At 39.1% G+C, this 23066-nt stretch overlaps 1 protein-coding gene and 1 non-coding gene across 3 annotated transcripts in view; one reads left to right on the top strand and one right to left on the bottom strand.

Annotated features, from left to right (window-relative positions):
• UPF2 (UPF2 regulator of nonsense mediated mRNA decay) overlaps positions 1 to 20176 on the bottom strand; it is a 95955-nt gene extending 75779 nt beyond the window's left edge. Inside the window, exons 1-3 of one of the 2 annotated variants that reach the window (XM_069458979.1) lie at positions 19919 to 20176; positions 13768 to 14147; positions 8162 to 8941 (exon numbers count right to left, since the gene is read on the bottom strand). In XM_069458979.1, the coding sequence (XP_069315080.1) occupies positions 8162 to 8941; positions 13768 to 14129 (1142 nt within the window). In that variant the 5' untranslated portion in view covers positions 14130 to 14147; positions 19919 to 20176. Of the gene's footprint in view, positions 1 to 8161; positions 8942 to 13767; positions 14148 to 19759; positions 19815 to 19918 lie in introns of those variants that run through there. The other variant, XM_069458978.1, reaches the window with a different exon arrangement.
• Positions 12618 to 12758, top strand: LOC138375425 (U4 spliceosomal RNA). The gene has a single exon (XR_011231499.1). It is a non-coding gene; the product is annotated as a U4 spliceosomal RNA (small nuclear RNA).
• Positions 20177 to 23066: the final 2890 nt, after the last annotated feature.

Below are 23066 nucleotides of genomic sequence, written 5' to 3' on the forward strand. Positions count from 1 at the left end.
AAAAATCTCACCAGAATTTCTTATGTGAATTTCATGGGAATGCACACTGAAAATGTAAGCAAAACGAAGCTGAAATGACGATTCATCACATAGCATTTTAATTACCCCCCCTTTTAGAAACACATCTGTAACGTAAAGTTGAATTGAAACCATTCTTTTGAGACTGCCAGAGGTCAGCAAACTTTTTCTGTAAAGGGCCAGACATTAAATATTTTAAGCTTTGCAGACCAGATGGTCTTTGTCAAAACTACTCAACCCTGCCAATAAAGCACAAAAGGGCCATAGACAGTATGCAAACAAATGAGTGTGGCTGTTATAATAAAACTTTATTTATGGACACAAATGTCAATTTCATATAATTTTTGTGTTTCACAAAATACTATTCTACTTTTGACTTTTTTCAATCCTTTAAAAAGGTAAAAACCATTCTTAGGTTACAGACGATACAAGAACTAGTGATAGGCCTAATCTGGCCCACAGGCCAGTTTGCCAATCCCTGACAAAATTGGAGTTAACCGAATCAGTATCATCACTCCAAATGTTTTAAAAGCTAGTTCATTTCCTCTCATGGTATCATTACATAATACACAGGTACCGGTACCCTTTTACAGATGTGAAAAGCAGGCAATGAGAACAAAATCAATGCCAAGTCTTATGCATTATAATAAAAATACAAAAAGAGTAGACCTTCATCCAATATATATGAGGCATCACTGTCTGGAAGCATCCCTTAAGTACATCAATCCTAAATTTGAGGAGTGTTTTTTATAATACTAATTTAATATTGTAAAACTGACAGAAAATATCAAGTAGTCCATTCTTGAATCAAGCATTATCTCTCATAAATAAGAAAATGCATTAATGCCTCAAAAAATTCTAGTAATAAGAGATATAATTTTTGCTTTTCCATTTTTGTTTGAATTTTTGGTGTTTCTTTTATTTTGTATATTACTTGTTGCTTTCTGTTGTCCTAAAAAATGAATTTTTAAAAACAAGCCATGAAAGTTTAACATATAAATTTTCAAAATCATGAAAAGACACAAAGAGAAAGCCTTATTCAAAAGTCTTTCTGAAAGATTAAGTAGGCAATATATTAATAATAGCTAATTATAACATTTACTAAACACAATATGCCAGATACTGTTATAATATTAAGTGCTTTTACACATATGAGTTCACTACACAATTCTCATTTACCTCAGAGGTGGCATACTATTGTTACCCCCATTTTACAGATGGAAAAACTGGAAGCACAGAGATGACAGGTAATTTGCCCAAGATTACAGAATGAGTAAACGACAGATCTAAGATTTGAACCCAAGTATTTGATTCTAGGGTCCATACTCTTAAATACTGGAATATGCTGCCTCTCAAATTAAAATTATGTACTTTGTACTTTATACTGAAATTAGAGTATCTTTCACATACGCCAACCAAAGGCAGGCCTTCCCAGATCAGATGGAGGTGCTTATCTTACACCCTCTTTGGGGTCCCTCTCTCTTGTTTGGATCTGACTTGGTAAGTACTGAGTGGTTAACATGTACTAGACATTTCAAAAACAAGTAAAAGTACTAACTGCAGATACTGATGGGTACTACTTAATTGTGAAAAGTACAGTAAGAAGAGGAATAAAAGAACCTGATTCTGTCACTGTCTATCCCGTTACACTTGGAAAAGCCCTTTAATCTCTGTATCTATTCTAGAACCTTCAAAATTTAGGTACGTCCTTGAGGGGTACTGTGAAATTCAATTAAGATCATATATGCAATAGATTATATTAATGTACAATGGTATTTTCATAAGGAAAAAAACTGCCAAAGCCCACTGCAGAAAAGGCCAAAACTTCAATGTCAACAACTTCTATTAATCTTCTAATTAATCAAATTAAAAAGGAAAAAAAACTTGACAAGACTACAGAACATTCATTTTTAACTTTGACCTTCTGTAGTCACACAAAATAACATAGAACACATGGCCAAAATCTTTAAAAAAAAAAATGAAGCAGACCCAAGAAAAACTACTGGGTTTTATTTTTCCTCTCTTTCAGCACTGTCACATTTTCATAAAAATTTGCCTTAGAATTATCTTAAATTTTCTTTTGGTTTCATTTTAGAATTAATTAATTATGGATGTCTCAATCTTGTGGAAAAAACACTAGAACACAGTGAAGCAAAACTGTATCCATGCAAATATTTATTAAACTACTAGGTCAAAGTCATTTAAAGAGGCCAAGCCGGAGAAGTGGCTCACGCCTGTAATCCTAGCACTCTGGGAAGCCGAGGTGGGAGGATGGCTCAAGGTCAAGAGTTCGAAATCAGCCTGAGCAAGAGCAAGATCCCATCTCTACTAAAAAAAAAAAAAAAAAGAGAGAGAGAGAGAGAGAGAGAAAGAAATGATCTGGACAGCTAAAATATATATATATATATAGGGGGGGAAAAAAAAAAAAGAGCCCAGCACAGTGGCCCATGCTAGTAATCCTAGCATTTTGGGAGGCCTAGGCAGAAGGATCCCTTGAGGCCAGCAGTTTGAGACTAGCCTGGACAACAAAGCAACACCCCACCTACAAAAAATTTTTTACAGATTTAGCCAGTCATGGTGGTGCACATGTGTAGTCCCAGCTACTCAGGAGGCCGAAGGCAGGAGGATCACCTGAGCCCAGGAGTTGGAGGTTGCAGTGAGCTATGAAGACACCACTGCACTCTTGCCTGGGTAAGACTGAGAGCTTGCCTTGGGGGTTGCGGGGAGATCATTTAAAGAGAATGAAAGAATATCTAGGAGGTAATGATTTTAGAGCTCTTATAACTTTAGAGCCTCCTTAAATCTAAAGTACAGGGAAATTAACATATTAATGGTGCTTAAATACTACCAATTGATCAAACAACCTACCAGTAGGGCAAGGTACAACTCACCTGGAAGGAAAGTGAAAGTAAAAGCAACACTATTTAATTTTAGGCTGACTTTTAAATTTTCAACTTTGGTCCATTAATGCCTAACTAATTTGTTTTAATAAAAGAAACTTCTCTGATTTTATTAATAATGGGGAGAGAAAAAAATCTGCATTTTACTTTTTTTGCTAAACTTTAAATCAAATCATTTACTGCTGTTGGACTAAGCATGCAATCACGAAGGTACTAACTCACCAGGTGCTGAAAGAGAACTTGCCACCACATAGATCAATTAGGGAGAAAAAAGGAATTAAGACACTTCAAGATTATTCAAATAAGAATTGTTACTTAATATCCAAATTCATTATTTCACTATACTGAAAGAAACAAATTGTTACATAATTAACATTAAGTTATATCTAATAAAATCAAATCATTTCCTCAACCAAGTTTTATTAAATGCCAAAAAAATACTAAGTAATAAGACCTCTGTAATGTTTCAAAGTACAAACATTTTAAGGTAGACAGTAAGAACACTTAACATAAAGGCAAAACTTACCAAAAAGGTAAAGTTATTAACTCCAAATTGGCAAATACTACTAGATATTTTAAAATATGTAAATATTAATTATAAATGCCCCAGATCCATCACTTAACCAAAACGTGTTATAAAATATTTCATTATTTTAAATATAAAACGTTTACAGACTCAAATTTACTAGAATTCACTCAACCCCAGGGTCAGCTGTATTGCTTGCTTACAAACCCACCAGAGGCTTAGAAACAACATTAGCTATCTAACCACCATGATATAGGCTCAGATAACAAGAAAAAAACAGGCCGGGCGCGGTGGCTCACGCCTGTAATCCTAGCACTCTGGGAGGCCGAGGCGGGTGGATTGCTCAAGGTCAGGAGTTCGAGACCAGCCTGAGCGAGACCCCATCTCTACTAAAAATAGAAAGACATTATATGGACACCTAAAAATCTATATAGAAAAAATTAGCCGGGCATAGTGGCGCATGCCTGTAGTCCCAGCTACTCGGGAGGCTGAGGCAGTAGGATCGCTTGAGCCCAGGAGTTTGAGGTTGCTGTGAGCTAAGCTGACGCCACGGCACTCACTCTAGCCTGGGCAACAAAGTGAGACTCTGTCTCAACAAAAAAAAAAAAAAAGAAGAAAAAAACAGAGGACTTAATGTTTCATTCAATCACCTCCTTCATTCATTCATTACAATGTCATTTTAAGAAAACACCAGCAATTTTACTGGTCTAGGTTTAAAAATTGGTTGAATTTTTAAGTATAGACTTTAATGAGTATAGACAAGACTTCACAATCTCTAATAGTGCTGTCTCCCAAGTTCCTTAAAATGACTGAGAGCATTTAGGATTCCTAGACTGAAAATAATGCAGTGTATCTAACCTCTTAAAAGATATTGAATGCAGTCTTACAGAAATTTAACTATATAGGAGTCTTAAATATCAGCTAGCTTGGAACTTGGTTTTCTAGCATTATCACACCTAAGAGAAACCTCACTGGCAAAAAATATTGCGCATGATTTATTCCTATGATGTATCAGTAGAAAACCCTCAAAAACACCTATTGGATAATGACTGGGAGGGAGAAACTTTTGGCAAATGATCATTTTTAGCAGTACACTGTAATGTACCCTCTTGGAAGGTAGGAGACTAACATTATTAGGCCAAGTAGAGATTCTGCACTAATTCATTCCCCATGTCTTCTTTTGCTCAGCCATGTATCTGCATCTTTACTATAGAGGCAGCACAGGTTGAAGCTACCCTAAGGCATGAGTGATTTATTAAGCTGTATATCAATTATATGGTGATTGAGATTCTTACATTCCCCCAAATTATCACATCTAAGTGCTACAATGCTAAGATCAATTTACACTACATAAGTAACCTTCTCTAATAACCACGTGTTAATGGTTCTGTATCAAAATGGATAAAAGTTTCTGGGGAAAGGCTACCAAGCTGTATTCTCAACACCACATCCTGTTCAAAACTTTCATCAATGACACCAATAATAAACAAACAGAAGAGCTGCTTATCCAAGCTGAATGTGACCAGCAGATAAATGCTATTAATAATACACATGTCATCAATAGTCAAAGTTATCATTAGGCTTACATAATACACCAAAAGCATCTAAAGAAAGCTTAAAAGAGATAAGCAGGTATGTATTTAGGGTTAAAAAGTTATTTCGGCCGGGCGCGGTGGCTCACGCCTGTAATCCTAGCACTCTGGGAGGCCGAGGTGGGCGGATCGTTTGAGCTCAGGAGTTCGAGACCAGCCTGAGCAAGAGCGAGACCCCATCTCTACTAAAAATAGAAAGAAATTATATGGACAGCTAAAAATATATAGAGAAAAAATTAGCCGGGCATGGTGGTGCATGCCTGTAGTCCCAGCTACTCGGGAGGCTGAGACAGGAGGATCGCTTGAGCCCAGGAGTTTGAGGTTGCTGTGAGCTAGGCTGACGCCACGGCACTCACTCTAGCCTGGGCAACAGAGTGAGACTCTGTCTCAAAAAAAAAAAAAAAAAGTGAAAAGTTATTTCACTAGTTCAAGGTGAAGAACTGGTTTGGCAGCAGGTCACATGAGAAATCAGGCTTTAGTGTAAAAAAGCCTAACAAAAAGTCAAAAGAGTGACAAGGCAGCTATAAAGCTAAATGCAATTTTAGGTCACAGATAGAAAATGCATCAAGTGCCTTCAATGGGGGGGAAAAAAAAAAAAGGAAATCCTATCTCCAAGTGCCTGTAAAAAGAAAAAAATGCATCCAAAACAAAAGTCCTAAGGAGAGTGAAGTGTCTGGAAACCAGCGGAGCAAAATGGAAGAGCCTGGAGAAGAGGAAAGGGAAACATCGTAGCAGAATACAAATATCTGAGACACTATCATGTGAGCAAGAGAGCATGTGTCCTGTACTAGTGTTTCTCAAACTATCTGTAGTAAAGGGCCAACTTTTTTCCTCGACCATTGCAGATGCTTTCATAAAATACATTAAGAATATCATGGCCGGGCGCGGTGGCTCACGCCTGTAATCCTAGCACTCTGGGAGGCCGAGGTGGGCGGATCGTTTGAGCTCAGGAGTTCGAGACCAGCCTGAGCAAGAGCGAGACCCCATCTCTACTAAAAATAGAAAGAAATTATATGGACAGCTAAATATATATATAGAAAAAATTAGCCGGGCATGGTGGTGCATGCCTGTAGTCCCAACTACTCGGGAGGCTGAGACAGCAGGATCCCTTGAGCTCAGGAGTTTGAGGTTGCTGTGAGCTAGGCTGATGCCACGGCACTCACTCTAGCCTGGGCAACAAAGTGAGACTCTGTCTCAAAAAAAAAAAAAAAAAAAAAAAAAGAATATCATGACAATGGAAAATTGCCATAAAAATTTCTAAATGCTTACTCCCAGTGTCTGTACTTAATTCATTGTGAACATGTAAACAGTTCATAGACCCTCTCCTCTTTGAGTAGCTTTATTCCATTCATACCAGAAAAAAAGAACTAAATCAAAGGGAATCATTTTATAAGGAGAGTTAAATTTCAGCTTGACAAAGAATTCCTAGCAAACAGGTGTGTCCAACATTGGAATGGCTTTCAAAGAGCAATGAGCTCCTTTTAGAGGTATTCAGAGGAAGAATAATCTTACATGTTAACCTGTAAAATGGATTCCTGCATTGGAAAGGTAATGATTGGATTAAAACATTGTGCAATTTCTTTCTACAATTCTGTAAGTCCAATCAAAAGCAAATACATATGTATACCCTTAAAGTAGCCACTAACACCTAATAAATGATTAACATACTTAGAAACTCAGTTGTGGTGTATTAGGTAGAATGTATGGACAAATCACTACATAAATCATAATTAAGAAGCCCTAAATATGTGAGAATTATTAATAAAAGACCCCCATATTCCTTCTAACTCACTATTGATGACGTAAACTTTGAGGAGTCTTCAAAATGTAAAACAAGGCCCGCGAATCAAAAGCACAAAACAAGGATGACAATCCTTTTTCTTTTTAAGGATCACTGATAACACCATTGCCATCTTAAATTCTCACCTCTGAGTGACTTTCACCCACAGTCTCTACCTTGACCCTGTCCTAAATGTACTACTGGCATACACTATTGCTGTCTTCTGAGAAAGTCAACCATTTTCCAGTGGTAACTACTTAAACCAGTCCTCCCTTACAAACTTACAAAAATACAAAAGGGTATCTATCTACCATATAAATTTCTGATCAGTAACAATTTCACATTCTCAACCATGCAATTTAAACCATTATGAAGTATGCAACCAAATGCTATTGTTATCGTCTCCTTTATGCACCCCCTTATCCCTCCCCACAATCCACCTTCCATAAAAGATGATCTAGCCAGGCACAGTGGCTCACGTCTGTAATCCTAGCACTTTGGGAGGCCAATGTGGGAGAACTGCTTGAAGCCACAAGTTTGATACCAGCCTGGACAACACAGCAAGACCCTCATCTCTAAAGACCCCCATTTCTTAAGGAAAAAAAATTGACCTAATACCCACAAACTACATCAACTTCTAGCTTGTTGTTGCCTCCTAGGTATAGATACTACCCAGCAGTCTTCAGTATTTTGTAATAATCAAAATTGGCCCCTAAATCAGGTCTTTTCACCAATTATCACAGGCTCACTATGCTATTCCTTTAGAAATTTAAATAGATGCCCCCAGGAAGAAGGCACCAGTAAATGCACTTTATAGCTGCATTTAAGGAATTTTTTCACAGCTTGTTTTGCACACTATTTCCCAAAATTCTGATCTGAAATATCACTGATAATGAATGACTCATTTTCTTAAAAAGAGCAAGTAGCAACAGTGACATTAATAACAAAATACAAAACAATGAAAGCAAACCTGTTATAGAGAGGGAACATCAAAACACACAGAAAAAATAGTATTAATAACAGGTAAATTAACGTGACAGAAGAAGAAAATTTACCCCTCAATATTAAGGAATTTTTAAAATCACAGGAAGAAAACACATCCACAAAGCATAAGTCACCACCTACTCACTAGATTTCTTTTAAAATCAGACACAAAATCTATTACAGACCCACATTTAAACATGAGTACTTAGACTGTTACACTTTGAAATTTTCCTGGAATGTTAAGAAATCACCTGTAAGGAGCCCTTTTCCATAAGTTCTTTCAGTGGCATGAAGACTTTAAACATTTTTAAGTATGAGCTCCAAAATAAATTCTCAATTCTGAGAAACATTTGAAAATCACCTGTTTTGTCTCTCAGTATTCTGGAGCTCCCTGTGGTCCCTTTTCAGGTGTTTGGTCAAAGACGTAAAGTACTCTTTTAAAAGATTCTGGAAAGGCTGTTGTTTCTCTGGACTAATTATCTCACTAGGAGGAAAACTCAAATTAAACTTCTCGGCAGCACTCTTTACTTTCCTTGGTACAAGTCCAGCAATATCATCTCCACAATGTCGACAGAAACTAATCACCACAGAAACGTGAGTGTGGGATTCCCGATCAGCATTAATAATATTTTTTAGCTGTTCATAGATTAAGGAAAGACCTTCCTTGTCAGTGAAAATCCCAACTATTGTCAATTCTGCGATGAAACGCAAATCAGTTCTTAACTTGGTAATGTTAGGCGTTTTCTCCTCTTTCCTTGCTTCAAAATGTTTTTTCCAGACCTGAAGAAGCGATGGGGCAAAGTCAGCATAGCGCTGGTGAAAGAGAGAGCACAGGTGCACCGCACAGTTCACGTCAGAGATTTTCAGCTTCGCTTCTACAATAGAAGCTACAGCTTCTGCAATGTATTTGCTTAAATTTAGGCCATTAAAATCATGGGACAAGGAGTCTCTCTGCTGTTCTGTAATAGTTTTTAGTTTCTTAACAAAAGCGGTATTTTTCTTCAAACTTGAGTCCAGGCGGCTAAAGAAATTTTCCTCTGGTCGGTTGTCTGGAGCATTTTGGTTTTTGCTACGAAGTTCCTTTCTTAACTGATGTCGTTCCCAAGCTTCCTGATGAAGCTGAACAGATTCTTCTTTCTCTCTGTATAAGAAACAAACAAACAAATAAATACTCTATATATTTTGAAGCATCACTGACAAATACCAGAAGAGTAAATGCCGGAGAAAATATAATCATCTAAGTATCAGAATCCACAAGGAACAAAAGATGCAGAAGGCCCTTTCCCTACACTTCAGGACATTTTATTGGCCAGGTGTGGTGGCTCACGCCCGTAATCCTAGCACTTTGGGAGGCTGAGGAGAGAGGATCGCTTGAGGCCAGGAGTTTGAGACCAACCTTGGCCACAGCAAGATCTCCTCTCTACAAAGAAGAAAAAATGTAGCCAGTCATAGTGGCACATGCCTGTAGTCCCAGCTACTTGGGAGGCTGAGGCAGAAGGATCTTCTGAGCCCAGCAGTTTGGGGTTGCAGTGAACTATGATGATGCCACTGCACTCGAGCCCAGGCAACAGAGCAAGATCCTCTCTCAAAAAACAAGAAAAGACATCTTTTCTTTTGTTTGAGACAGGGTCTTACTCGCTCTATCACCTGGGCTAGAGTGCGGTGGTGTCAGCCTAGCTCATAGCAACCTCAAACTCCTGGGCTAAAGTAATCCTCCTGCCTCAGCCTCTGGAGTAGCTGGAACTACAGGCTGAGACTACAGGCATGTACCACCATGCCCGGCTAATTTTTTCTATATATTTTTAGTTGTCCAGCAAACTTCTTTCTATTTTTAGTAGAGACAGGGGTCTCGCTCTTGCTCAGGCTGGTCTTGAACTCCTGACCTCGAGCAATCCTCCGACCTCCACCTCCCAGAGTACTAGGATTATAGGCGGGAGCCACCATACCCGGCCAAGAAAAGACATTTTATTAATGACTTAAAAGATCCCAGTACTGTATACTGACAATACCAATGTGGTAGAGCAGAGGATTTTGAAAAACCAGCTTAAAATTAAAACTCACTCAGCCAACTGGCAAGCTAAACAAACGAAACATGATGCTTAATACAAAAAATTTAAAATAATATGCTTGTGAAGGATATAAAATGTAAAACAAATAAAAGCAATGAGCAAATAGGAAAAATATTGTCCAAAAAGAATACTTTAGTTAAAGAATAAGCATTATAAAAGAATGCATTAGAAATGTTTTGATTCCTGCTGAGATCCCAAAAAAAAAAAAAAAAGAAATGTTTTGAATTGTTAGATAACATTTTTCCACACTCAGCATTAACCAAACCTTTAATAAAATACCTTGCTAGGTTTGGGCTCTTAAAAATTCAAGTGTGATTTAGAAAATCTGGAAAAGAACCAGAAGAGAGCTATCAGAAAAAAACTCTGTAATAAAAAGCTAACAAACCCATTTTATCTTCCAAAGAATAGCTAAAATAGATATACCTATTTTTCCACTAAAAAGAAGGAACAAGTTTAAATTGCAAAAGTAATAAAATAATTTGGTCAGGGGGTGGAGGGCAGACAAACGATGTATCACTTCGAGGCTTCTGAGAATAGGTAACTTTAATATATAAATCTCTAAAAAAGTAGATCTTCATCTTTCTAAGACAATCATCCCTGAGTTACTGTATAATTCTATGATTTTTCCACTAAAAGCTAAAATATGTTCATAGAGAAGTTGTCTCCATCGTTTGGACATTTAAGCATCTCTCGTAAGTCTCCCAGCCACACATAAACACAGGATTAGCAGTGAGAGTACACTTTAAGAAAGCATGTACGTCCATTAAATAACTCAATTTTCACCTGTATTGAAAACACTTTAAGATACATAACAAAGTCTTTATGGGTAAAATACTATGATACTTTAAAATACTTCAAGGGACAAACTAGCCGGGCATGGTGGCATGCACCTGTAGTCCCTAGTCATGCAAGAGGCTGAGGCAAGAGAATCGCTTGAGCCAGGAGTTTAAGTGCAGTGAGCTATGATCAGGCACTGTACCTCCAGAGCTTGGGCAACAGAGCAAGACCCTTTCTCTTAAAAAATAAATAAATACTCCAAGTGTAAAAAGTAGGTAATCATTGATCCTGGGTGGATGAGGGGGCTGGTTCATTATACCATTCTATTTTTGATTATGTTGGAAATTTTCCTAATAAAAAGTTAGGATTTTTTTTTTTTTTTTTTTTTTTTGAGACAGAATCTCACTTTGTTGCCCAGGCTAGAGTGAGTGCCGTGGCGTCAGCCTAGCTCACAGCAACCTCAAACTCCTGGGCTCAAGCGATCCTCCTGCCTCAGCCTCCCGAGTAGCTGGGACTACAGGCATGCGCCACTATGCCCGGCTAATTTTTCTATATATATATTTTTAGTTGTCCATATAATTTCTTTCTATTTTTAGTAGAGACGGGGTCTCGCTCTTGCTCAGGCTGGTCTCGAACTCCTGACCTTGAGCGATCCACCCGCCTCGGCCTCCCAGAGTGCTAGGATTACAGGCGTGAGCCACCGCGCCCGGCCAGGATTTTGTTTTTTAATTAAGCTCTTCTGATGGGAGGAGAGACAAAGCAAAGTTACTATGAAATTGAATATCTTTATGATTAACATTTTTTTAACTTTTCTTTTTCTTATTCCTTCTTTTTTTTAGTACCTTTTTACCACTAGAAATGACTGCAGAAATATGATTAAAATTTGCTTTAAAAAAGTAAAATAAACAAACAGGAAACTCTCAAGAATCACAGTTCTGAGGATTCCAAAACTGGCCACTACTACTGCCTTCCAGACCTAAGCTCCAGTTCGTCATTAAAAGTAGAGGTCTTAAGAAGAACTCTAGTGAGAAAGGTAGTGGTTCGGAATTGATAGAAAGTCATGTTTGAAAACAGCTTTTAAAAATTATATATTTGGGCCGGGCGCGGTGGCTCACACCTGTAATCCTAGCACTCTGGGAGGCCGAGGCGGGTGGATTGCTCAAGGTCAGGAGTTCGAGACCAGCCTGAGCAAGAGCGAGACCCCGTCTCTATTAAAAATAGAAAGAAATTATATGGACAACTAAAATATATATAGAAAAAATTAGCCGGGCATGGTGGTGCGTGCCTGTAGTCCCAGCTACTCGGGAGGCTGAGACAGGAGGATCACTTGAGCCCAGGAGTTTGAGGTTGCTGTGAGGTAGGCTGACGCCATGGCACTCACTCTAGCCTGGGCAACAAAGTGAGACTCTGTCTCAAAAAAAAAAAAATAATAATAAAAAAAAAAATAAGGCCGGGCGCGGTGGCTCACGCCTGTAATCCTAGCACTCTGGGAGGCCGAGGTGGGCGGATCGTTTGAGCTCAGGAGTTCGAGACCAGCCTGAGCAAGAGCGAGACCCCATCTCTACTAAAAATAGAAAGAAATTATATGGACAGCTAAAAATATATAGAGAAAAAATTAGCCGGGCATGGTGGTGCATGCCTGTAGTCCCAGCTACTCGGGAGGCTGAGACAGGAGGATCGCTTGAGCCCAGGAGTTTGAGGTTGCTGTGAGCTAGGCTGACGCCACGGCACTCACTCTAGCCTGGGCAACAGAGTGAGACTCTGTCTCAAAAAAAATAAATAAATAAAATAAAAAAAATAAAATAAAATAAAAATAAAAATTATATATTTGAATGAAGTACTCATGCTATTCAACAGTAATTTTTGCTATATCATTGGTGTTCTTCCTATGAGGACTACCTTGTTTTTACCAGTTTATTATTTACCTGCATAGATTTACAAAATTAAAAATAGATTTAAATAAAGATAATTAGTTTTGCACAGTGGCAGTATCATAGCCAACGAGGTTTATCCGAGGTGTGAATATTGCTAATTGAAAACTTTTCCCAATATCCCGCCATGATGACTTGTAATATAGTCAGCACTGGCAATTTTTGATGGTCACTACGGGGACTGGAAAAAAAAAGTTAGAAAAATAAACAAAGATAAGAATAGGAGGTACTGTGGAATTGTGCTTAAGAACACAGGTTTTAAAGTCAGACCAGTAGCTCCACTATTTACTGTGCCCTTAACCTCTTTAGCTTTATTTTATTAATCTCTTAAGATCAGGACCATAAATTTATTTCATCAGTCCTGTCTTAGGGATATATGCTAATATACTATGTACAGAACCTGATACGTAATAAGAACTCAACAAATAGCAGTCACTAAAAACTAAAGATTTTCAACTTAAAAAAATGGAATATTATCATACCATGAAAAAAACAATTTTTAGTCCCTGCCAGTCTCATCAAAAAAAAAAAAAAAAAGTTTTTAAAAAACAAAAACAAGGCTGGCTCAGTGGCTCATGACTCTAATCTCAGCACTTTAGGAGGTCCAGGTGGGAGGATAACTTGAGGCTAGGAGTTCAAGTTTAGCCTGGGAAATACAGGGAGACCTGTCTCTACAAAAAATCAAAATATCTGCCAGGCATGAGGGCACTCGCACGTAGTACTAGCAACTCGAGAGGCTAAGCCAGAAGGATTGCCTGAGCCCAGGAGTATGAGGTTGCAGTGAGCTATGATCGCACCACTGCACTCCAGCCCAGGCAACAAACCAAGACCCTGTCTCAAAAATAAATAAATAAATAAAACCAAAAAACAAGCATGGTGCAGTAGTGTACACCTGCAATCCCAAATACTTAGGAGGCTGAGGAAGGAGGATTGCTTTAAGTTTGTACCCAGCCTGGGCAAAATAGAGAGACTCTGTCTTTAAAAAAAAAAAAAAAAAATCTGGTTATTTAATTTAAATAATTAAAGCACCTTAAGCGTGACTCTAGTCAGTAAAACTAACAGAACAAGTAAGTTACTCCCAACTCTCAAAAAGCTGCACCCAGGAAGTTTGATTTCAAATAATCATTTTTTCTAAAATATACCCATCTTCCCATTCCTTCACAGCAACAATTACAATAAAACTGTCTTACTTCATCTGAGCGGCTTCTTCTTCTTGCTGACGTTTTGCCTGCTCCTCCTGCTTCTTTCTCTCTTCCTCTTCATGTTTCTTTTTTTCTTCCTCCTCTTTTTTCTTTGATTCTTCCTCTGCCTTCATCTTTTCTTCTTCTTTTTTCTTGCGCTCCTTCTCTTCCTTTTTTCTCTTATCATCGTCCAGTCTCTTCTTCTTGTCTTCAGGGGCCTTGCTGACCTCCTTTTTGGCAGTGAGTTTGAGATCGTCTTTTGGCTTCTCCTTGCTGCTCACTGGCCGCCTTTCACCGCAGTCTTTTTCCTTGTTGTTTAGTAAAGAGTCTTTTTCTTCCATACTTGCTGGCTTTTTACGCTCAGCTGGCATTATGTGACCCAGGACAATCTGTAAGAGTGAAAGAATGTCAGTACTGTAAATGCAATGACTTTTTTTTAGTGATGTGACACTATTTTTCAAACAGAACATATTAATGCAACTTGGCAATTGTGAGAGAGCAAATAAAGGCACACAAAATAAATACTATTTCCTTGTTAAAATAATTTAATAGTCACATTCCACATCCTACCATTATTACTTATGCCTATGACTAACTAATACTGTTTTGTTTTTTTACTTTATATGAACGAAAAATTCAAACAAACAAAAGTAGAGAGCACAGTATAAGGAACCTCCATGTATTCATCACCCATATTCAACTACAGGGTATCCCAAAGGTCGCCATACATAGGGAAAATGGGAAATTGTAGCTAAACGTACCTTTATTTACATAATATTCATTACAAAATTTTTCTTTGTATGGAGACTTTTGAGACACCCTGTATTATCAACTCCAAAATATCATTTAATTATAAATACATCAGTATGTATCTGAGAACATTTTGAATCGGTTTTAACCCCAGCACTGTACAGTCATGAAGAGATGTTGGTTCACTATTTCACACAATACTTGATATAAGTATTTCAGCTGGAGAAGGGGAGCACGAGCAAGCTCTTGCCTTAAGTCACAGGCAAAGCAAGACAACAGAGGACTCTCAAACTTCACTGCACTAATCTTAGTATCAAACTTTCACATACAAAACCTGTTAACTAGACCTTTAATCTCTTCATGAGTATTAGTCAAAATTTAATTTATAAATAAAAATGATCATAAAATCTGTACATTCTGTGCTATATCCGCCAATACAATACCTATCAGCTCAGGGTTTCTAAACTTCAGCACTACTGGTATTTTGGGCAAAATAATTCTTTGTTTTAGGGGGAGGGGGCTATCCTGTGTACTGTAGGAAGTTTAGCAATGTCCTTGCCTTCTATGTAGTAGATGCAAGTAGTTCCTCCCCAGTTTTGACAACCAAATATGACTCTAGACATTGCTAAATGTCCCCCTGGGGACAAAATCACCACCAGTTGAAAACCACTGCACAATTCACATGTGGCTACTTAAACGTAAATTAACTGAAATTAAATAAAATTTGAAATTCCGTTCTTCATCACTATCCATATTTCAAGAGCTCAATTCCACAAGCGACTAGTGGGTGACTAGTGGCTATCATATAAGGCAGTGCAGATACAGAATATTTCCACCGTCACAAGAAGTTCTACTGGATAGCACTGGTCTATAGAATAGGCTCAATATAATTAACTGAAAATAAACTCTGGAACAAAAAACTGTATTTGCCAGTGAAATTCTGGATTTTTCTTTTCTAAAAATTTATTTCTCTACTCAGAACAAACTAGTTTTCTAATATAGTTTCTTTTATGGACAGTGCATCCATTTTAACTTCTACATTATCTGAGTGTTGTACACAAGAAAATCAAAATTCTATTTTAGAAGTAGAGAATTACTTAAACTTCCTAGTTTTTTATTAAAAGCTAAGGATATACACAGTATTCTTAAATACTTTCAAATATGGATAGGCTTTAAATTACAGCACTAAAAACTAGTGCTAAACTAGGTTTGCAAACAAAACATTTGCAGTAATAAACATTTTATAAATACACAAAGAATTTATTTCAATACTCTATTTAATAAAATGTTATCACAGAAAGACAATCTAGGCCAGTAGGAACACTTTAAGTAATTTTTAGAAGTGTATGCCATAGTCTGTACCTCCTCTCAGCCACTGTTTCCTTCCATTTTTTCTCTTTGACTCCCTTATTTCCCTCCACTCCTGTGCTCCATGCATTTATTTTGACAATGACACTCAAAGGCTTTAGTTAACCCCACTGGTGAACTCAGAACAAAAAAAGGCTGTTAGTTTTATTAAAATCATCATCATTAAAATAGGAAAAATACTTTAACCACTTCTTTATGCACCAAGAAAGTATTAGTATTTACATTATCTGAAGTGTAGTTACCAATTCTGATACATTTTCGATTAAATATCCACCTTTAATGTGGATATATCATGGGAAAATATCATGCCCTAGAAGCAAACTTTCAAAGAGAGGATAATACTAATAGCTACCACTAATTGGTACCATAGTAAACATTTTATACACATTATCTCATTTAATACTGAAATCTTTATGAGGTGGGTATCATTTTCCTATTTTATAAAAGAGTAAACTGAGACTTGACCAAGTAACTTGACCAAGGCCTCCACAGCTGGTGACAGAGCTGGAATCTGAACCCATACTCTTAACTAAAGAATCCTGGGAGTACCAAATTGTGAGATGGAAGACTTGATCATAGACACTGACTATGACAAATCATAGAATTATGAATCTCAAGAGTAGAAAGAATCCCTCATAATGGTATAACAGTTTTTACATAATGTTTCTAACTTTTACTATACTCTGGCTGAAACGTGTAGAGATAAAACTCTGGCAGGGATGGGGAACCTACAGCCTTCTGATTTCAAAACTATTTTTTTTTTTTTTTAACACAAAAGGAGGCAAGAAAAGCTTCATCTTTCTCTGCTGCACCCCTTTTAATGAAAGGATCTGTTCAGTAAAATTTGGATTAGTCAAAATGCCATACTTAGGGACCTCTTAGAAGGCCATATGTGGCCTTAAGGCCGCAGGTTCCCCTTAGGGACGTTAATCTTTATGTGCAACAAAAATATTTTATATAGATTTCTTATTTTCTGATGTGAAGCATCAAGTGACATTTCAGGATTACAAGAAACTATAGTTCTCAGACAATAAAAAAAGGGCAACAGAACTTACAATTAATGTCTCATTTGTGAAAATAAAATTAAATCTTAACTTCTTCTAAAACATTAAGAAATGGACTTAGTGTCTGACAAATTCATAAAGGATCACTATTTATTAACTCAACAGAGTCCCAAAGTTTTGTGACTCCATATTTCATTTATTCAATAAATTTTAAGTACCTACTATATGAAATAAACTACAGGAGGCACTCACGAATTAGATCCTGCTCTAGAGAATGATAAAAAAGATCCTCAATAAGACACTTAAGTCCTGATACCGATATCTTCTTTGAATCACTTCAAAGTATACACCCCAAGTACACCTGAAACTAAACTTCAGTGAACAAAAATAAGACAAAAGTTAAAGGTTCATGCAGAGGCAGCAATGCAATGCAACTTGTGATAACAACATGCATGGGCTTTGAAGTCAGACAGATTTTTAAGACTGCATCCCAACTCTGCTGCCTGCTGGCTATGGAAGTTGGGAAATTAACTTCTCTGAGTTTATTTATGAATAAAATGGATACACTGCTACCTATCTCATAGAGTTCTTAAACTTCTAGCATACTAGCTAGCATGAGGGAGACATCTAAGAAATGTTGACTCTCTTTCACACAGAACACTGAAAAGTTCATCATATGATGAAAAATTTTTAAAGTGAGAAAGACTATTAGGTTTTATCTACTCCAATCCTCATTTTTACACTGCGATGGAAGCAGCAGAACGACCTGCCCAAATGACACAACTTGCTTAGTAGCTGGACCAAGACTCACTGCCCAATGTGCTTTCCCACTATATACCCTGACCCTAAGATTAAGGAAAAAAAAAAAAAAAAAAAAACCACATGAAATCTACAAATGATATGATTCAGCTCGATACACATTTAAGTCAATTCAGGCCAGGCGTGGTGGCTCCCACTTGTAATCCTAGCACTCTGGGAGGCCGAGGCGGGAGGATGGCTCGAGGTCAGGAGTTCGAGCCCAGCCTGAGCAAGAGCGAGACCCCATCTCTACTAAAAATAGAAAGAAATTTGCCAGACAACCAAAAATATATAGAAAAAATTAGCCGGGCATGGTGGCACATGCCTGCAGTCCAAGCTACTCGGGAGGCTGAGGCAGGAAGATCGCTTGAGCCCAGGAGTTTGAGGTTGCTGTGAGCTAGGCAGACGCCATGGCACCTCTGTCTCAAAAAAAAAAGTCAATTTGAAAAAATTAAACTGACCATTAAATTATATTTAATAAAATGCTAAAATTCTTATTTCAATAGATTCAAGCTTTAATTAAGAGCCAAATCTTTCACTCAAAGTGTTTCCAAAAGTTTTTCAAGTAACAACTGGAACTTCAAATAGATTCCATCTCAAGATAATCAAGATAAAAAAACAGTGATCTTTTCACAGGAATACGATTAGCTCTTAGAAATTGTCTCACTGAGTACAATTATATTCAGACAGCCCTAAAAAAGAAACCACGCTTTAAAACCACCTTCCTACCTCCCAAAATAGTATCCTGGCACTTGGGCTGTATATTTTATTTGGTTTCCTAAATACACTCTGAACTTCCAAAAGAAAGTACAACAACTTTACTATTAAAACAGGTACCAATGGAGTGTACTGGGGGAGAGAAGACAGAGAAAGGGGGTATTTCCGTTTTAAAGATATTCCTTTGCGAAGTACCATATGGACTGTGTATGAAATCACAACTAGAGTGCTCTGAAAATACTCCAGAGTGAGAGAATGCTATTTTACCTTTTCATTCTGTCTCATTCAAGATGTTCTAAAGGCAGCATTGCACAGGGGCATTATCTCTCGATCTTTGACTTTATTCTTAAAAGAACATCTTTAGTAGTAAGGACTCATTCAAAATTTTTAGAAATCTCACCAGAGTTTAGCAATGATGAGTCGTACGATTTCTACGAACACCTAAAAACTATGATAAATGAGACGAGTCAGTGAGAGTTTTACTTTGGTCTGATGCATCACTTCGGGTAAGTCCTACAAGAGCAAGAGAGCTGAAGATCCGGCCACTCCAGTGTGTACCCCCAAGCCTGCAAGCTGGCTCTGTTCTGCCAACCAAATAGCCTGTGATCACCTCCTTAGTTCAACAGCACTAGCCAGAGAGTACCCGGAGCACGGAGGTGAAGGCGAAGTGAAGAATCCACCAGCCTACGTGATTAGAAGGAAGTAAACCAAACAGCCCATGCCCACCGTCCCCAGATACACCCAAGACCTGCTCCCCGACACACACATCTCCCACAAAGCCCTGCTCTGGCTCCACAGTCCTGCACCTACCACGCTTCCCCGCCACAACTCCCCTTCCTACGGGTAGCCACGGTCACCTTCGCGGACCCTCCTTGCCCCAACCCTAACTTCTCGCCCCACGCTCCCTCAGCACCGAAGACTCTCCGGCTCGTCTCCCTACTCCACATCCTCCCACACACGCGCCCTCCCCACTTCCTCGCCCTCGCTTCCCTCCCCGCTCCCGAGGAGCTTTCCCCAACCTCCCCTCGCTCTACTCCACGCCCCCAAACACCTTCACCCCTCCACGGCAGGCTCCCCGCCTCCAGCCCCGAGGCCCGGCCCAGGGATGTGGGGCAGGCACCTCCTCTACCGCCCCTCACGTCTGCCCCGGCCCGGGGGTTCCCGCGTTGATGGGAGCCTCAGGAGAGGGTCTGAGGAGAACGACGCCGGACTCGCGGTCCCTCCACTGCTCGCCGCCCGCGGAGAGCTGGGGTGCGGAGTCGCCTCTTGGGTTCCCCAGGGAGTAGGAGTCCAGGCCGGTACCCCCCAGCCCCGCTTCCTCCCGATCGTTGGAGCGGAGGGGAAGGAGGATCCCCGGGACTCACCTGAAGCCTGTTGTCAACATTAGCCCCGGGTTTCCCAGCACCAACTCCAGCGCTCGGGCTCTCCCCTCCCCTCCCCCCACCTATCTCGCAGCCGAGGGCCCGCCTTCCCTCAGCTCCCCCTCCTCCCTCCGCCCGCCGGCCCTCCCGCCCGCCACTCACCAGCGCGGCCGGGCTGCGAGTGGGGGCGGGGCGGAGGGAGGTGGAAAGGAAGAAACTGTCCGCGCTACTGCCCGAATAAAAACAGTCCGGGTCGTCCTTCCCCCCGGCACGCCGATGCCCCCAGCTTGGCTCTAGGGTTGCTGATACAAAGCAAAGGCTGAGATAACTGCCGGCCACCTACTGGCTTGTCCAAATTCCCCACTCGATGAGAGAGGCGAATTTTTCACACAGGCAGTGATTAGGGCAGCCACTATCAGCACCTCCAGCCAAGGGCCCTAGCCGAGGAGAGGAGTGTTCCGAGGACCGGAGGCAGGAAGTGGATTGGTCGCCAGGAAAGGGAAAGCGCCTGAATCGGAGGTGCGCAGGCGCAGACGCTTCGGGGGGGGGAGCGAGAATGGGGCGGGGCGGAGCTAACATGAGGCGAGGAAAGGTGGTGGAATAGTAGGAGAATTACGGAGCGCCATTAAGGACAAGTTTGGCCACGTGATTCTCAGGGGCGTTTCGTGGTACGAATGTAAAGAGGTCTAGCAAGGGAAAGTTTGATTGGACTAATTCGAAGGGAGAGGCTCAAGATTTAGGAAATTAAAAACTGGAGAAACTAAAGAATATAGCTGGTTTGAAAGGTAGATGTTGGTTAGGAATGGGTCCAGATTTAAGAGTGCCAAGAAGACTGTGAAAGCCCCATGGGGTAATTTCCAAAAGTTTTAGGTGTTCCACGTGACATCCCATAGTGAAGAAGAATCAAGGCTTTTCCCCGTAGGGTTCTTACAAAGTATCCGGTTCTAGCAAGGAAATTTTAAAATTACAATGGAATAACCTCCCTGAATTAGCGAATGAAATCACCTGTTAAAAAAGAAAAAGCCTAATCTGGTCATTTCTTCCAAATGTGAACCCAAGTCGACTTTTTAAAATGGCTGTCAGTTTATCTGCACTAAATGGCTGAAAGTGTGCATCTGGCCTACTTGAGGCAAGTCTCAGTTCCCTTTTATTCAGCCTTTGCCCGTTTGCCCGTCATTTACTATTTGACTCCCCATTTATTCTTAGCAGGCAGATTACCATCCCATAATGAGTGTTGATGTTTCCTGTGTGTAAATTTTTTTTTTTCCCAGAACACTACCAATAGGTCAATAATTTAATGGTTAGTAAAAGAGACAAAAATGAATACTGCTATTCTGCACCATTGATAGACAATTATGAGAGAACTGTCCCCAAACACTATACTGGTGATAACCACCCACAATTCTTTCTCTTTGTGGTTTCCTTTTCTCATTTTGTCTACTCTAAGAAACTGTTACAGCCCAACCAGGTTGTATTGCCCGATGCACAGAGAAGAGCCAATATCCTGAGACAGCTGGGTTGCAGCAGAGTTTAATATTGCAGAGCACAAAGTAAGGAGACGGGAGGAATTTCTCGAATCAATCTACCTGAGAATTTGGGAGGAAGGGTTTTTTAAGATAGTTTGGCCAGCAAAGGGGTGTAGGCAGTTGGGTCTGCCCATTGTCTGGGTTGTGGGGGGGGGGGGAATCAGGAGTATAGAGATTGTCTTCTTGTACTGAGTCAGTTCCTCAGTATGCATCCCTGGTCTGAGTAGAACAACTGACCCACTAGAATGAGGCCTTGGAAGATAACTCAAAACTAGCCTTAGGTTTCACTAGGGTGATGTTATCTGTGCAGAAAGTTAAGAATCTTTATGACCATCAGCTACATGACTCCTGAATAGCAATTATAGGAAAGCAAATTAGGGGACAATGGCTAGTTATTATCATTATTTTTATTTTTAACTATGCCTGGGCCTTTGCAGAGTTTAGGCCCCTACCACAGTTCTCACCTTGCAACCCTTTCTTAATTTATAAAGGGTAGTTTGAAAGCTTTACTTCTCTGTTGATAAATAAATCCTTCTCATCTTAAATGAGGTCAACCTTTGTCTTTCATCAAATGTTAAGAGAAAATCTTGTAAATACAGTGATCAAAAAAGAGGAGGAGAGCATTTTGATTATTTGCTACTTTACATTTGTAATTTTGATCACTATAATCTCCATTTCATAGAAATTGAGTCACTGACAGATCAAATAATTTACTCAAGATCACAAAACTAGTAAGTATACTACCTAGTGTTCTACTGAAGTCTGACTTTAAAAACCTACGCTCTTTCTGCTATAGCCCAAAATGAATTGTTGACTAAAATTCTCAAAATTGTTCACTGTTCTCCTTTTTGCCTGCTGTAGTTGACAGAACTATACTATATGAAAAAAAAAAAAAAGAAACTACTATTTATTTTTATAGAGACCTGCATGGTACTCTATACTATACTTAAAACCCACCTATAATATGGCTGCTTCACAGAAGAAAGGAAAGGCAAGGGAAAGAGATTACAATTACATACCAGACAAACCCTCAGTTTAAGGGGAAAAAAATCATCATGTGAGGCAAACCAGCTCTCACAACAGCCTCTGCCCTCTGACCTCAGGGAACTGGGAGTGTGCTATTCTGTGAGCCAATCCAGCTTCAGTCTCTTAGAAGCTGATGTTTCATTTAACTAATTTAACTAGTTTAAGCTACCTGTTTTCTTAAAACACCCACCTCTTCATGGTATATCTCTGGTGGAAATTTTTCAAGCAGTTTTCCCTCTGTCTCTCTACTTAACAGTTTCTAAAATAAATGTGTTGAGATGTGTCTCCTCAATAAGAAGTCTAAGTGAGGGTACATTTAAACAAATGTAAACATTAAATATATCAAACATAAAAGTACTTATTACAAGACCATATTGGAATTTCTCATGGAACTGTAAGATTGAAAATCCGTTTACTAACGCTGGCTTCTCTTAATTCCACCAAAATAGAAGTGAAACAATGTCAGATTGCTCTCTTTTGTTTTAAGCTTTTAATAAATACGATTAGTCAAAAAAGCAAATTAAATCATAATACTCATAAAGTACTTAGAACAGTGTGTGGCAAATAGTGAAAGTCCAATAAATGAGATTACAGTTGAATACAGGAGGTAGATAATAAATAAGCAAATGAAAAAGTTAAATGGTTAGAATAAATGCTACAAAGGAAAGAAACAGGGTAACATAGTGTAGCCAGAGAGAGGGAAGAGGGTGGCTATTTTAGAGCAGTTAGGAAGACCCTCTTTACTGATGTAAAATTTG

The sequence above is a fragment of the Eulemur rufifrons genome, chromosome 25, assembly GCF_041146395.1.
Source record: "Eulemur rufifrons isolate Redbay chromosome 25, OSU_ERuf_1, whole genome shotgun sequence".
NCBI lineage: Eukaryota > Metazoa > Chordata > Mammalia > Primates > Lemuridae > Eulemur > Eulemur rufifrons.